Genomic DNA, 14,176 nt, shown 5'->3' with positions numbered 1-14,176 from the left:
GAGGCAAGTTTTAAATTTATATATTTTTTTACATAGATATAGCACAGTAACCATCCCACATGGCCCAACAAACCCACGCTGCCCAATTACACCCATGTTTCCATTATGTCTTTGGGATATGAGAGGAAGCCACAGCATCCAAAGGAAACCCAGATAGCCATGGGGAGAACGTACAAACTCTTTACAGACAGCTGCGGGGATTGGACCCAGATCGCTGGTGCTGCAATAGCATTATGCTAACCCTTATGCTACTGCGTCAAATTTAACTTCAGACTCTGTTTCAATAAGTAAAATTACTCATTGGAGATTGTGGAACAAATTACCACCGGCATCATGAACATCACAGCTCTTGTGGTCTTTTTGAACTTTTCTCTATTCAGCCAACAACAGGCTTTAAACTTAAGCTTCTCAAGCCTTACCTTGTAAACAAGACAAGGCTTATCGACCTTGTCTAGGATAAAACCATCATTCAAGTCATCTGCAGACATGTGTTTTGGTGTCTTACTAGTCTTATCTTCAAAGTCTCCACGCATCCGACGTAATCGCTCCATCTGGAATTCAGAGATGGAATACATTATTCATGTCCTTTCAGAACATCCCTTGCACTTCATTGCAAATTCACAATTTCAAGTTGTCCATTGGACTAAATATCAAATAATTATTTGTTAATTTATTTGTAGTAGTATTATTTTATGTGTTGTATATGAGTTATATGTACTGTGCTGTGCACCTTGATCTGGAGGAGCATTGTTTCGTTTGGTGGTGTACACGTATATAGTTGATTGATGATAAACTTGAACTTGGGCTCAATTACTATGGAAGTACTTATACGCTGTAAGTGTTTCACACATCTAGGTTCCTGAAGAGTTCTGTAGAGTGAATACCTCAAGTTTCTGCAGTTGTTCTTGTTCCTCTTTAGCCAGTTCTTCCTTGGTCTTCAGTCGGTCAGAAGCCGGTGCCTTCGCATCGAAGAACAACTCTCGCACAATTATATCGTAATCTCCAGCCTAATATCAGAATCAGAATCAGGTTTAATACCACTGGCATTTGCAGTGAAATATGTTGTTTTGCGGGAGCAATACACATTTTAAAAACAACAAATTACAACAATATATATAAACAATTACACAAGTAGTGCAAAAGGAGTTAAAAAAAAGAAAAAATAGAATAATCGAAAGAAGACCCAAAAATTAAAAGAAAATTATGCAAATTTTTCAAAGCATGAGTCATAAGGTCATGCAGCACAGAAAAAGGCCTTTCATACCAATTTGTTCATGTGGACCTAATTGTCTTCCTGAGCTATGCCTACTGGCCCAAGTTCAGCCCTCTCTAAACCTTTCCTATCCACAAACCTGTCCAGATATGTTTAAAACATTGTAACTGCACCCACCTCCACCAGCTTCTCTTTGGAAAAAGCTGCCTTTCAGATCCTTCGTAAAACTTTCCCTTCTCACCTTAAAGTTATGTCTCTAGTTTTATATACCCCTTCCTGCAAAGACTGTGCATCATATCTATGCCCTTTATGATTTTAAATAGCTCATCAGAGAAAACAGTCGCAACCTACCAGTCTTCTCCTTGTCACTCACTGCGCATAATTTTGTGCCGATCTTATAACCTACTCCAAGATCAATCTACCCCTTCCATCCCACATGGTCCTCCATTTTTCTATCATCCATGTGCCTATCTAAGAGTTTTGTAAATGCCTCTAATGTATCTGCCATTTCCATAATCCCTGGCAGAGCATTCCACGCACCTACCACTCAAACCGACCTCTAACATCCCCCCTGTACTTCCTCCAATCACCTTAAAAAGATCCCCCTTGTATTAGCCATCTCTGCTAAGTCACCTCTCGTTCTCCTTTGCTTTAAAGAGAAAAGCATGTTGATAAGTCTCCTCTGCACCCACTCTAAAGATTCTACATTCTTCTGATAATGAAACAACCAGAATGGAATACAATATTCCAAATATGGTCTAAACCAGAGTTTTGTAGAGCTGTAACATTACCTCGTGGCTCCTGAACTCAAACATCTCCATACTGTTACAGCTTTTAACTCAAATGACCAGAAAATGTGTAAAATGGCTGCGATTAATTTTTTAAAAATTGTGAATCCTCAGCAAGTGAGGCTGCATCTGGATAAGGAGATTCAGGATAAAGATCTCCCATCAATAACAAAGTAAGAAAGGACTATGAGAAATGGAAGAGAAGTGGATGAATGGGGGATGTGGTATCCAGATGCTCTTCCTTTCCCCTGTATCCGAGTAATCAGTTTAAATTGATGGCAGGAATGGCTGAGGTGTCCAAGGTCACTCACCTTGGGCTTTTCCTCCACTGGCTCAATTTTAGGACCTTTTTGAGCCAACAGGGAATGGATCTCCTTCCAGTCTTTGTCCAGTTTCTCAGTCAGCTCCTGCGCCTTGTCCCGCTGCACTTGTCGCTCGTGCTGCTCAAATAAGAACAAGCTTTCATAAACAAGGATAGTTTTAGAAGGGGGTTGAATGCAAAATAGGAATATGAACTAACAAGGCATTACTGAGGCTGCTGTCAGAGATGTGTTTACAGCTTTTATCTCCTTATCCCTAACCCAATATTTGAAGGCCTAACCAGAATAGATTTGGAGATAATGTTTCCATTAAAGATTAAATTTATTTGTCACATATACATCGACACGTACAGTGAAAGGCATTGTTTTTGCATTAACAACCAACACAGCCTGAGGGTGCACTGTGTGCAGCCCATAAGTGGTGGCAACATAGCACGTCCACAACTTATTAACCCAGACACCTTTTGGAACATGGGAGCAAACTGGAGCACCCAGATAAAACCAATGCAGTCACGGGGTGACTGTACAAGCTCCTTGCAGACAACGTCAGGACCCTGACCCTTCAATCAGTGGTGCTGTAAAGTGTGACGCTAACCACTATGCTACCGTGCCACCCTTTAGTGGGAGAGTCTAGGACCAGGGGGCACAGCCTCAGAATAGGACAGAGATGAGGAGCAATTTCTTTAGCCAAAGACTAGTGAATGTATAGAATTCATTGTCACAGACTGCTGTGGAGGCCGATTATGCATATTTAAAGTGGAGGTTGATAGGTTCTTGATTTGTAAGGGTGTCTGTCAAAGGTTTGGGGAGAAGGCAGGAGAGTGGGTTTGAGAAGGATAGTAAATCAGCCATGATTGAACGGCTGAGCAGACTCAATTGGTGAATGGTCTAATTCTGCTCCAGTGTCTTATCATCTTATTCAAGGGGAGATATCCTTGCATTGGAGGCAAGTGAGGGAAGGTTCACAAGGTTAATTCCTCAGATGAATTGGCTGCCTTGGGCTGAAAAGTTTGGGGAGATTTTTCCTACACTCACTGGAGATTTTTTAAGGAAAATGAGAGGTTGAGAATGATACGATTCTGAGGGAATTTGGTACAGCAGCTACTGAGGAAATACTTCCCCAGTAGGGGGATTCTTGATCTAAAGAAAAGCTCATAATGAGTTTTTAGCCAAGCACTGCATGGGATTTAGTGGGATATGGACCAAACCCAGGCAAATAGGAAAAGCTTGGGAACTGTACCAGTCAGCAAGGATGAGTTGGGCCAAACCGTACTACTCTAGGAGGAGGAATTTTGTTTCTCAAGTAATTACCTTTAGAATTCTCCAAATGAGCTGAGGAGGTGGAGGCACTGAATACAGTAAAGGCTGTTACAAGGGGAATTCGAGGGACTGGTAGGGAAGTGCAGTTGAGGCCAATATTAGATCAACCATGATCTTACCCAATGGTTATACAGGCTAGAAGGTCCTTTGTCTTTCTCCTGCCCCTACTTTTGTTCTTAAAAATAAAACAGTCAAGCCCTTCAATTGTACTTTTCTTTTTGAACACAGCACTGCCTTAGTCAGAGTTACACAATATGGAAAGACCTTCATCCCCATTAATCCATGTCAACCAAGATTCCCATCTAAATTGATCCCATTTGCCTGCAAGTGGCTCAAATCCCCCTAAATGCTTCCTTTCCAAGTATCCATCCAAAAACTTTAAAAATTTTTTTAATATAATTTTTATTGTTTTCAAAATGAATACATGTAAAGATAATATCTACCCCCCCCCCCCCCATATATAGTCCTACCTAAAAAAGAAAAGAAAGAAAGAAAAGAAGAACCGCCTGGGTATTGGAAGGTTTCCACATGCTCCATGGGATTCAAAATAAATTTAGTATACTTATTCGTTACTTTCCCCAAGGGACCAAGATCTTTATCGGAGCAACTAAATATGCCATCCTATCTTTTGTAAATAAGGGTGCCAAATATTCAAAAATGTTTCATATTTATCTCTTAAATTATAAGTAATTTTTTCGAGTGGAATAGAACTAGCCATTTCATTGTTCCAACGATTCATACTTAAATACATATCAGATTTCCAAGTAACTGCTATAGTCTTCTTAGCTACTGCCAGTGCAATTTTTATAAATTCTTTCTGATATTTATTCAATTTAAGTTTCAGCTTTATCCCTTCAATATCACCTAATAGAAATAATACAGGGTTATGTCGAAGTTGAGTTCCAGTAATTTGTTCCAATAAAACTCTTAAATGTATCCAAGACGGTATATTACACCACAAAAAAATAAATAGATTAAATTCAAATCTATCCGATAAATGCTTTTGGTGTAATCAAGAAATTGGTACTTTCTTACATTCTACTTGGTCTTGTTTTAAAATTCTTTTAAATATTTTTAATCCTCTGGCAGCTCATTCCACATACTGACCACCTTCTGGGTGAAAGTGTTGCTCCCAAGGTTGCTTTTAAATCTCACCCCTCTTACCTTAAACCTGCACCCTCCAGTTATTGATTCCCCAGCCCTGTGTATACTGTGTATAGGCTCGATCTGTACCCCTTGTGATTTATACATTTCTAAAAAGATCATTCCTCATTCTCATAGACTCCAAAAAAACAGTCCCAACCAGCTCAGCCTTTCTCCATAATTCAATATGGAATTTAAAACAATACGTGCCCAGCACATTAAATTGAAATAATCAACCTCTTCAGAAATTAATCTTCTCTTCCTTATCTTACACTGATCTACAATGAAAATTTTCATTCATAAATTGTTCATGTTGATAGTTCAAGGACAAGACAGAAAGGTTGAAACAACCAATATTCACAACTCCAATGGTGACATGTATGAGGGAGTTAAGAGTCTTGGACCAAAACATGGACTGTTTATAAATTGAGGGATTGCTTCATCGGACACCTCCACGGCCAAAAGCAGAACTTCCCTGTGGCCAAACATTCTAAATGCAATTCCTATTCCGATGTGTCAGTCCATCTTGTGCCAAGATGAGGCCAGCCTCGGGGTGGAGGAGCAGCACCTTATATTCCGTCTGGGTAGCCTCCAACCTGATGGCATGAATAACTGCACTTTTACAAATTGAACCTTTGATATCAACATTATTCTTAAAGATGTATGGCATTAAAAGGTACATTTAAACTCGGTTTCTGAGATCCTAATAACTGGGATGGGTTATGACACTCATAAATATGGAATAGTTCTGCATCATATTCAGGGTACTTCATTTTCAAACCAACATGTAATTGCATTCGTTATATTGTTGGCAAGAAGGGCTATTTTATTGAAGTGAAAAGATACTTTTGTTCCTACACTAATTCAGTGGTTTTCCCAAGTAATGTTATGCCTTAGTTTGGAAAAAATTAGAAGTAGAACTTTTGATCCCCAATTCGATTTTGAGAGAAGGTAGGGCTCTTTTGTCAATTATCATTTAATTTGAATTAATTTATATGGTTTCCTTCCAATTTTATGTTATATAAATGTGATTTTGGCAGTTGTTGCTTTTTCTTCTTTTATATATATAGATGATTGTAAGACGTATTGCTCTGGGAGTTGGTTCCTAATGGTGTTTTTTTTCTTTTCTAGTTAGTGGGTTTTTTTTAGTTAGTTGGGGTTCTCCTTTTTCCTTCTTTTTCTTATATAAATTCTTTTTCATTAGCATATGTTTTTTTTTCCATCTTTATTAATTATATATATACTAACTTGTTGAACTTTTGTATTTTAACGCTGTAGCAGATTATATATCAATAAAAAGACTTAAAAAATGAAAACGACACCCTGGAGCTTCACCTGAACTCTGCCATGGACAGTCCCAGGCTGAGCTGTGATAGGAGGAGGGTTGGATGTGGGGCTAGCAATCCCATCCTGTAAAAACCCAAAGTTACAGAAACACCAACACTCCATTGACCTCATTCCTGAGAAAGGAAGGATCTTCGAAGATGGCTTCACCTGGGGACAATCTGGAAGGCAGGCCCAGGAGAGAGGACCCTGGTGAGCCTCTGTCGGCAGTCTATGCCCCAGTAGGGCTGATGGGCTTAAGGAAGGAGCTTCTCTTGGTTGTTGATAATGAATTCACACTCCAGGACTTGAATTTTTCTCCACCCAAAGTTTTATCCTGAGTGTGTCCAAAGGTGTGGAGTCTTGAAGCCAATAAATACATTTACCTAACGATTACCCACTCTTTTTTATAAAAGGTACACTACATTCTATCAGCATTGTCACCCCTCCTCCTGCCCCACTGCTGAAACCCACCAAACTCGCTATTTCCACCTCCCTTATGTTGGATTTTTGGTTCCAAGGTTGTCAAGCTGAGGAGTGGTAGTGGGGAGAAGCTCCCACTACCTAAAAGTGCTCCTCATGGTATGTGCCTCAAATAGCCTCTGACAACCAAGTCCAACTCCTGTCCTTCTCGTGTGGCTTAGCCTCGAAGCCCGGCGGAACTGTTTTGACTGACAGGAGAAGGGGCGAAGGCGGGTCCTGGCGCCTTAAAACCAGTGCTTCAGGTAGATGGAGCTCGTCAGCCTGGGAAGGCAGTCCATCTAAGAGAGGGAAAACTCTGATTTCAAACCTCTGCTGCCTTGTGGCCATACTCACTCATGGGAAAGGTTTCAGGAGTAAACCCTGAGGACAAATCCAGAGCTGGATTCTCTAAGGCAGTCCGACGTTGCCTTCAACCTCGCTCTGGCAACTCCTGCGATGACACTGGTGCCAAGCTGTATCGGCCCTTGCCTTTCCCTTGGACAATATCGGTGTCGTGGAGAGGGGAGACTTGCAGCATGGGCAACTGCCGGTCTTCCATACAACCTCGCCCAGGCCTGTGCCCTGGAGAGGCCAAGCTTTCCAGGTGCAGATCCATGGTCTCACGAAACTAATGGAAGCTACCATTATGTTGGATCTGTTAATATTTCCCCATTAACTGCCCTTATTCTGAACCTCACCCTTGGTTTTCAATGTGCAGGACGGAGGGGTTAAAAGCCCTTATCCAGCACTCTGCTGTAGCATATATAGTGTCTCCTCTGTGAGCTTCATGCGAACAAGGAAGTTCATTGCACCCCGCTGATTCGGACAATAAACCAATCTCAATCTAATCCGTTCAAACACGTAGCAAGTCCAGTCCATCCACTGCCTCTGCACAAGCGACATCTTAAATTTATTAGTCATAGAGCACTATAGCACAGAAACAGGCCCTTTGGCCCATCTAGTCCCTGCCAAACTGCTATTCTGCCCAGTCCTACTGACTCATAACTGGACCACACCACAGCCCTCCATACCCTCTCATCCATGTATCTATCCAAACTTCTCAAACCCACAACCATTACTTCTTCTGGCAGCTTGTTCCATACTTGCATCACCCTCTGAGTGAAGTTTCCCCTTAAATACTTCAGCTTGCACTCTATGACCTCCAGTTCTAGTCTCACCTAACCTCAGCAGAAAAAGCCCGCTTGCATTACCCTTGCTATACCCCTCATAATTTTGTGTACTTCTGATATCCATATCGTCATGCCTTTACTGACTCTAAACTCTGAAACCGCATAACCATCAGTGATATCGGCCCTTTGCTGCTTAAGTACTCTGAATGCCTTTGGATACTTGCTCCTGCCACTCGGATTTTCTCACAGGTCCTGCTCTCTCTCCTTTCAAGATGCCCCTTAAAACCAAGGTCACGTCTTGCAATATCTCCCTGTGTCACTTGATGTCAGATTTTAGAAACATAGAAAACCTTCAGCACAGTACAGGCCCTTCAGCCCACAAAGTTGTGCCTAACATGTCCCTACCTTAGAAGTTACTAGGGTTACCCATAGCTCTCTATTTTTCTAAGTTCCATGTACCTATCCAAAAGTCTCTTAAAAGACCCTATCGTATTCGCCTTCACCACCACCGCTAGCAGCCCATTCCACACACTCACCACTCTCTGCGTAAAAAACTTACCCCTGACATCTCCTCTGTACCTACTCCCCAGCACCTTAAACCTGTGCCCTCTTGTGGCAGCCATTTCAGCCCTGGGAAAAAGCCTCTGACTATCCACACAATTAATGCCTCTCATCATCTTACACACCTCTATCAGTTTGTCAAGATATCTTGGTACATTCAGTATGAATGTCGCTAAACCGCCTCCACTGTGTCACTTGTTCACTGTCACTCCGGACTCATCCATCTAACACCCCAACATGCACACCCCTAACCTTTGTTCCAATTCTGCTTCACCTTCAGAGCCACTGGTGTTTATGTACCTCCTGAAGGCCACGTCCTTTGTAGTTTAATCCCCAGTAAACGTTTAGTCTCCAATGCCCCATGAAGCTCTCTGAGGCATCCTATTATGTAAAGTTAGCATGAGAGGAAGTAAGTGTTCTAACATTAAACATCATCAATATTCACAACCCACAGCTACAGACAGAGTTCATGTGGCTAAAGGCAGATGGTGTGGTAGACTGAACTGTTGTGTTACAATTCCCCACTCTATCCTACCCCCAGTGTCCTGCAAAGTGTACCTTCTCCTTTTTGGATTTAATGATAAGTTCTTCAATGAACTCTCTGCGGGATTTGGGCTTCTGCTCTTCTTCATCCGCCTTAGAAGATGCTTTCTTCTGCAATAAGCCACCACCTCCAAAGTGCGCGGCAGCTGTGAACTCCGCTGTGGGCAATGAGACAACATGTTACTCAGGAATCAGCAGAATCCATTACTTAAAACAAAACCCACTGGCACCTGGAGTTGCTGTTCTTAATTTTTGTAATCTTGGCAATATTCAAGTTAGGTAGATAAATCAGTGTAAAGATCCTTCCAAGTATGCTGAGCGAGGATTAGAATTGCAAAGGTATTAAATATAATCTTCCGGCCCTGGCCAATATAACTACAAATATCAGTCCACTCTAAAGGAAGGAGGCAAAGTCAGAATTTATAGGCCAGTTAGCTAAGGCATTGGTCAGACCATACTTGTGGGTCTCTTATCTAAGGATGTGCTGGTCTGGGAGAGGGTCCAGAGGAAGTTAAAAGAATAATCACAGGAAACAAACAGTTAACATATGAAGAGAGCTCGATGGCTCTGGGTCTGTATTCGCTGGAGTTTAGAAGAATGAGGGAGGATTTCATTGAAAGGCCTCGGTATAGTGGACATGAAAGGGATGTTTCCTATAGTGGGGGAATCCAGGACCAGAGGGCACAGCCTCAGAATAGAAGGGCGTCCCTTTAGCTTAGAGATAAGAAGGAATTTCTTTAGCCAGAGGGTGGTGAATCTGTGGAATTCAGTGCCAAAGATGACTATGGAAGCCAAGTCATTGAGTATATTTAAAGTGAAGGTTAAGAAAGAGAAGGCATCCGTTAGTCTTGCGAGACCATGGATCTGCACCTGGAAAGTCTTCACTCTCCAGGGCGCAGGCCTGGGCAAAGTTGTATGGAAGACCAGCAGTTGCCCATGCTGCAAGTCTCCTCTCTCCACGACACCAATGTTGTCCAAGGGAAGGGCATTAGGACCCATACAGCTTCGCACCAGTGTCGTCACAGAGCAATGTGTGATCGGTAAGTGCCTTGCTCAAGGACACAACACGTTGCCTCGGCTGGGGCTCGAACTCACCACCTTCAGGTTGTTAGTCCAATGCCCTAACCACTTGGCCACGTGCCCACACAAGTGAAGATTGATAGTTTCTCAGTTTGTATGGTTGTCAAAAGTTATGGAGAGAAGGCAGAAGAACAGGGTTGAGAGGGAAAATAAATCAGCCATGATGGAATTGTGCAGCGGACTCGACAGGCCAAATGACTTAATTCTGCTCCCATGTTTCCTAACTGTTTTACCTTTGCTCAATAGGTAAGGGTAAAGATTTAATAGAAACTGAGGGCACCGTAGATCATAGATCCAAAGTTCAAAGCAAAATTTATTATCAAAATATATATATGTTACCATATACTACCTTGAGATCCATTTTCTTGCAGGTATCCACGGGAAAATAAAGAAATACCACAGAAATGATGAAAAACTACACATAAATAAAGACTGACAGGCAACAGTGTACAAATAAAAAATAATACTGAGAATGAGGGTTGTAAAGAGTCCTCGAATGTGAGTCTGCTGTAGGTTGCAGAATCAGATCAGAGTTTAGTAGAGTGAAATTATCCACATCAGTTCAGTAGCCCGATGGCTGGAGGATAATAACTGCTCCTGAATCCAGTGGTATGGGACCTAAGGCTCCTGTACTTCCTGCCCAATGGTAGTAACGACAAGAGGGCATGGCCTGGATGGTGGGGGTCTATAATGATGGATGCTGCTTTCTTGTGGCATCGCTCCAAACAAGTGTGTTCGTGGTGGAAAGGGCTTTTTCTGTGATGGACAACCACTTTCCACCATTTTCAGTACGCTTCTATATATTATTGTGTGGGCACGTGGCCAAGTGGTTAAGGCGTTCGTCTAGTGATCTCAAGGTTGCTAGTTCGAGCCTCAGCTGTGGCAGCGTGTTTGTGTCCTTGAGCAAGGCATTTAATCACACATTGCTCTAGTGTCTGTGCAAGGAGTGGTGCCCCACACAGACTTCCAATCTGCGCCTTGTAAGGTATGAAAATGCCCGACGCAGGCCTCTCATGGTCTGAGTTGATGTTTCCTTCTATATATTATAGGAGAGGGTAAATTGTGATACTTTCCTCAGGATTTCTTTACCAAAGTGCTTTCCAAAGCAGTGTAACTGATCAGCATTTGTGCCAGTTCCCATACTCACCAGAGAGTTTGCCTTTTTCTTCCGTGTCACTGTCACTGTCTGGTCTGTCATTGAAGTTCTCAATGTCTGCCAAAGACTGCCCATAATGGGTCAGATCCTCATCCTCGTTCAGGTTGTAGATGCTCTTCTTCGTGTGGAGGCGCTAAAACAATATCAACAACAATTAAGAATCTAAATGGGACTGAAGTGCAATCAATTCAGGATAGGTAAGTTAACAAAGGGTGAATAAATAAATACATCATCTCAATCACACAACTTTGCTGATGATTGTGCAATCATGGCAATTGCCCTTCCAGGCCTAACGAGCCACCCACATGACCAATTAACCTACTAAAGCCTGGTTTATACTTCTGCGTCAACGCATCGCCGTGAGGTCTGCGTCGCCGCAAACCCTACACAAAGCCGACGCGGAACCCTACGCGAAAGCCTGCATTGCTGCGACACGCATCTCTCCCAAAATGTAACCACGCATAGCGGCAACGCAGAACGCAACAGCTGTGATTGGTCCGCTTGGTAGCATTGTATTTCATCCTACGCTGCAATAGCTTCCCATTGGGCAACTGAAGGGCAGGGAAGGAACTCTGGCTGCAATGCTTTCCATAAAGATTTACAGACCTCCGAAATTATGGAGGACACATTTCATTTTTATGAAAAAAGACGCTCGCTTCTTGCTTACCCTGAGAAAGACTACCATGACCATGAAGCCTTGCGTGGGCAGGTGAGTGCGCATGCGTGACCTGCACGAATTGCAGAGCGACGCAGACACACCAACACATAAGTATAAATGCTCACAACGTGCGTAAGCCACTTGCGTAGGTTACGGCATCCAGTTAACGCAGAAGTATAAACCAGGCTTAACCCGTATGTTTTTGGAATGTGAGTGGAAACCAGAGCATCTGAAGAAACTCCACACAATCACTGGGAGAAAGTACAAACCTTTTTACAGACAGCAACGGGTCACTTGCACTGCAAGTCATTACATTAACCACTACGTTACTATGCCGCCCCTTTACAGTGAAATGTGTTGTTTGCATCAATGACCAACACAGTCTGAGGATGTGCTGGGAGCAGCCCACAAGTGTTGCCACTCATCCCGTGCCAACATAGCATGTCTTTGGAATATGAAGCACCCAGAGGAAACCCATGAGGTCACAGGAAGGACATATAAACCTCTTACAGATGACATTGGAATTGAACTCTGAACTCTGTCACATGGAGCAAGTTGTAATAGTGGCGCGCTAACCACTTCGCTACCGTGGTGCCCTAATATCTGCAACGGACTGAAATTATTGAGCAAACAGTTAGACAGAAAGGTTTCATTTCCCCTTGTGGAATGAGTGGGAATGAAATCAGAATCATAATCACAAGAGATTCTGCAGTTGCTGGAAATCCTGAGCAACACACACAAAATGCTGGAGGAACTCAGCAGGTCAGACAGCATCTACGGAAGTGAATAGTCGATGTTTCAGGCCGAGACCCCTTCCATCAAGACTGGAAAGGAAGAAGCCAGAATAGGGCAAACACAAGTTGATGGGTGGATGCGAAGGAGCACCAGCTGGTAAGGGACAAGGTGAAACCAGATGAGAGGTCAGGTGGGTAGGTGTGGGAGGGGAGAATGAAATGAGAAGCTGGAAGGAGATAGATGGAAGAAGTATAGGGTGAAGAATTAATGTTTCAGGTTAACTCGGAACCAAAAATGAATCAAAAGAAGCTTGTACAGCTACAAAGAATTGGTTTATTATTGCAACATGTACCAAGATACATTGAAAAGTTTGCCTTGCATAGTTGTCAACAGATCAGATCATGATCATTGAAGTAGAACACAGTAAATAATACAATGCAGGATGAAATGTAACACTGCAGTAGCAATAGTCATGTTCTAATTTATTCTGTATTTCATTAACATACAGAAATTGTTACTCAGTTAGATGGCAGTTCGTGTTTTTATTATATACCGTTTAACTATTTCTATCTAACTTTGGCTAATTGAGACTGCTGCTTAACTAGGCTAAAATACACTGGTCCCAATGTGTCCCAATTAACCAGAATCCGCCATACTATCTTGAAATTCATTTCCTTGTGGACGTTCACAGTAAATACAAAGAAACACAATAGAATCAATGAAAAACCACACACAAAAAGATGGACAAACTAACGTCCAAAAACAAAAAATTAAACAAATATAATAATAAAAAATAAACAATGAATAGAGAACAAGAGATGATGAGTCCTTGAAAGTGAGTCCATAGGTTGTGGGAACAGTTCAATGTTGGGGTAATTGAAGTTATCCCCTCTAGTTCAAGAACCTGATGGTTGAGGGGTAATAACTGCTACTGAACCCAGTGGCTCCTGTACCTCCTTCCTGATGTCAGCTAAGAGTAGACCTAAAGTTACAGGTCTTCCAATGGAAAGCTGTAAACCAGGCTCAGGAGAGCTGAGTACCCAGTGAAGAAAGAACTCAACCATTCAAATTGGGACCACTTTCGCCAAGCTGTTTCATTTTCTTTGTTTTAAAAGAGTTTTACCTGCCGCTCCAGGGAGAATCTCTTTGCCATCTTCTCATCTTCTGTTAATTCTGTATCATATTCACCAAACCTTTTATCTATAAATGTGTTGGTCTTCCCCTGGGTCTGGTACTCTTTCAGCAGAGTCTCTGTACGCTGGAAAATGAGAATAATAAATGCAACATAAATGTTACCAGTAAAAATAGACAGCCCAATGTTCGGCTATTTATTGACATCCAGCCTGAATAAACCCAAATCTCTTAGCCATCTATTTTCAAACAAAATAAATCTCTTTGATACTGCACCCAGTTTTTTTTTTGATTCACTGGGAGTCGATTATAAGTGACAACATGCAGAACAAACTTAGTTTTTGAAAGACAAAAATTATAGCTCAAAATTTGTCAGTGCAAATGTTTAAGTTACCCTTCTCAGATGGCATACAGGAGTGAGTCAGATCAACTGGCTGAGTGGTGTCACAACAACATTGTACTCAACGTCAGCAAAACCAAGGAACTGATTAAGGACTTCAGGAAGGATAAGTTGGGAGAACACACACCAATCCTCATCGAGGGTCAGCAGTGGAAAGGGTGAGCAGCTTCACGTTATTGGCAAATGCGTGGCCTCAGTTAGCGAGGACTAGGT

At 42.2% G+C, this 14,176-nt stretch overlaps 1 protein-coding gene across 2 annotated transcripts in view; it reads right to left on the bottom strand.

Annotated features, from left to right (window-relative positions):
- Positions 1–14,176, bottom strand: part of nop14 (NOP14 nucleolar protein homolog (yeast)) — a 65,935-nt gene that overhangs the window by 47,420 nt on the left and 4,339 nt on the right. For both annotated transcript variants that reach the window (XM_072257609.1, XM_072257610.1), the window contains exons 3-8: positions 13,556–13,690; positions 11,031–11,172; positions 8,819–8,961; positions 2,313–2,441; positions 885–1,007; positions 420–551 (exon numbers count right to left, since the gene is read on the bottom strand). In XM_072257609.1, coding sequence (XP_072113710.1) covers positions 420–551; positions 885–1,007; positions 2,313–2,441; positions 8,819–8,961; positions 11,031–11,172; positions 13,556–13,690 — 804 coding nt within the window. The remainder of the gene's footprint in view (positions 1–419; positions 552–884; positions 1,008–2,312; positions 2,442–8,818; positions 8,962–11,030; positions 11,173–13,555; positions 13,691–14,176) is intronic.

The sequence above is a fragment of the Mobula birostris genome, chromosome 5 (genome assembly GCF_030028105.1).
Source record: "Mobula birostris isolate sMobBir1 chromosome 5, sMobBir1.hap1, whole genome shotgun sequence".
NCBI lineage: Eukaryota > Metazoa > Chordata > Chondrichthyes > Myliobatiformes > Myliobatidae > Mobula > Mobula birostris.
This window is presented reverse-complemented; position numbering and strand designations above follow the sequence as displayed.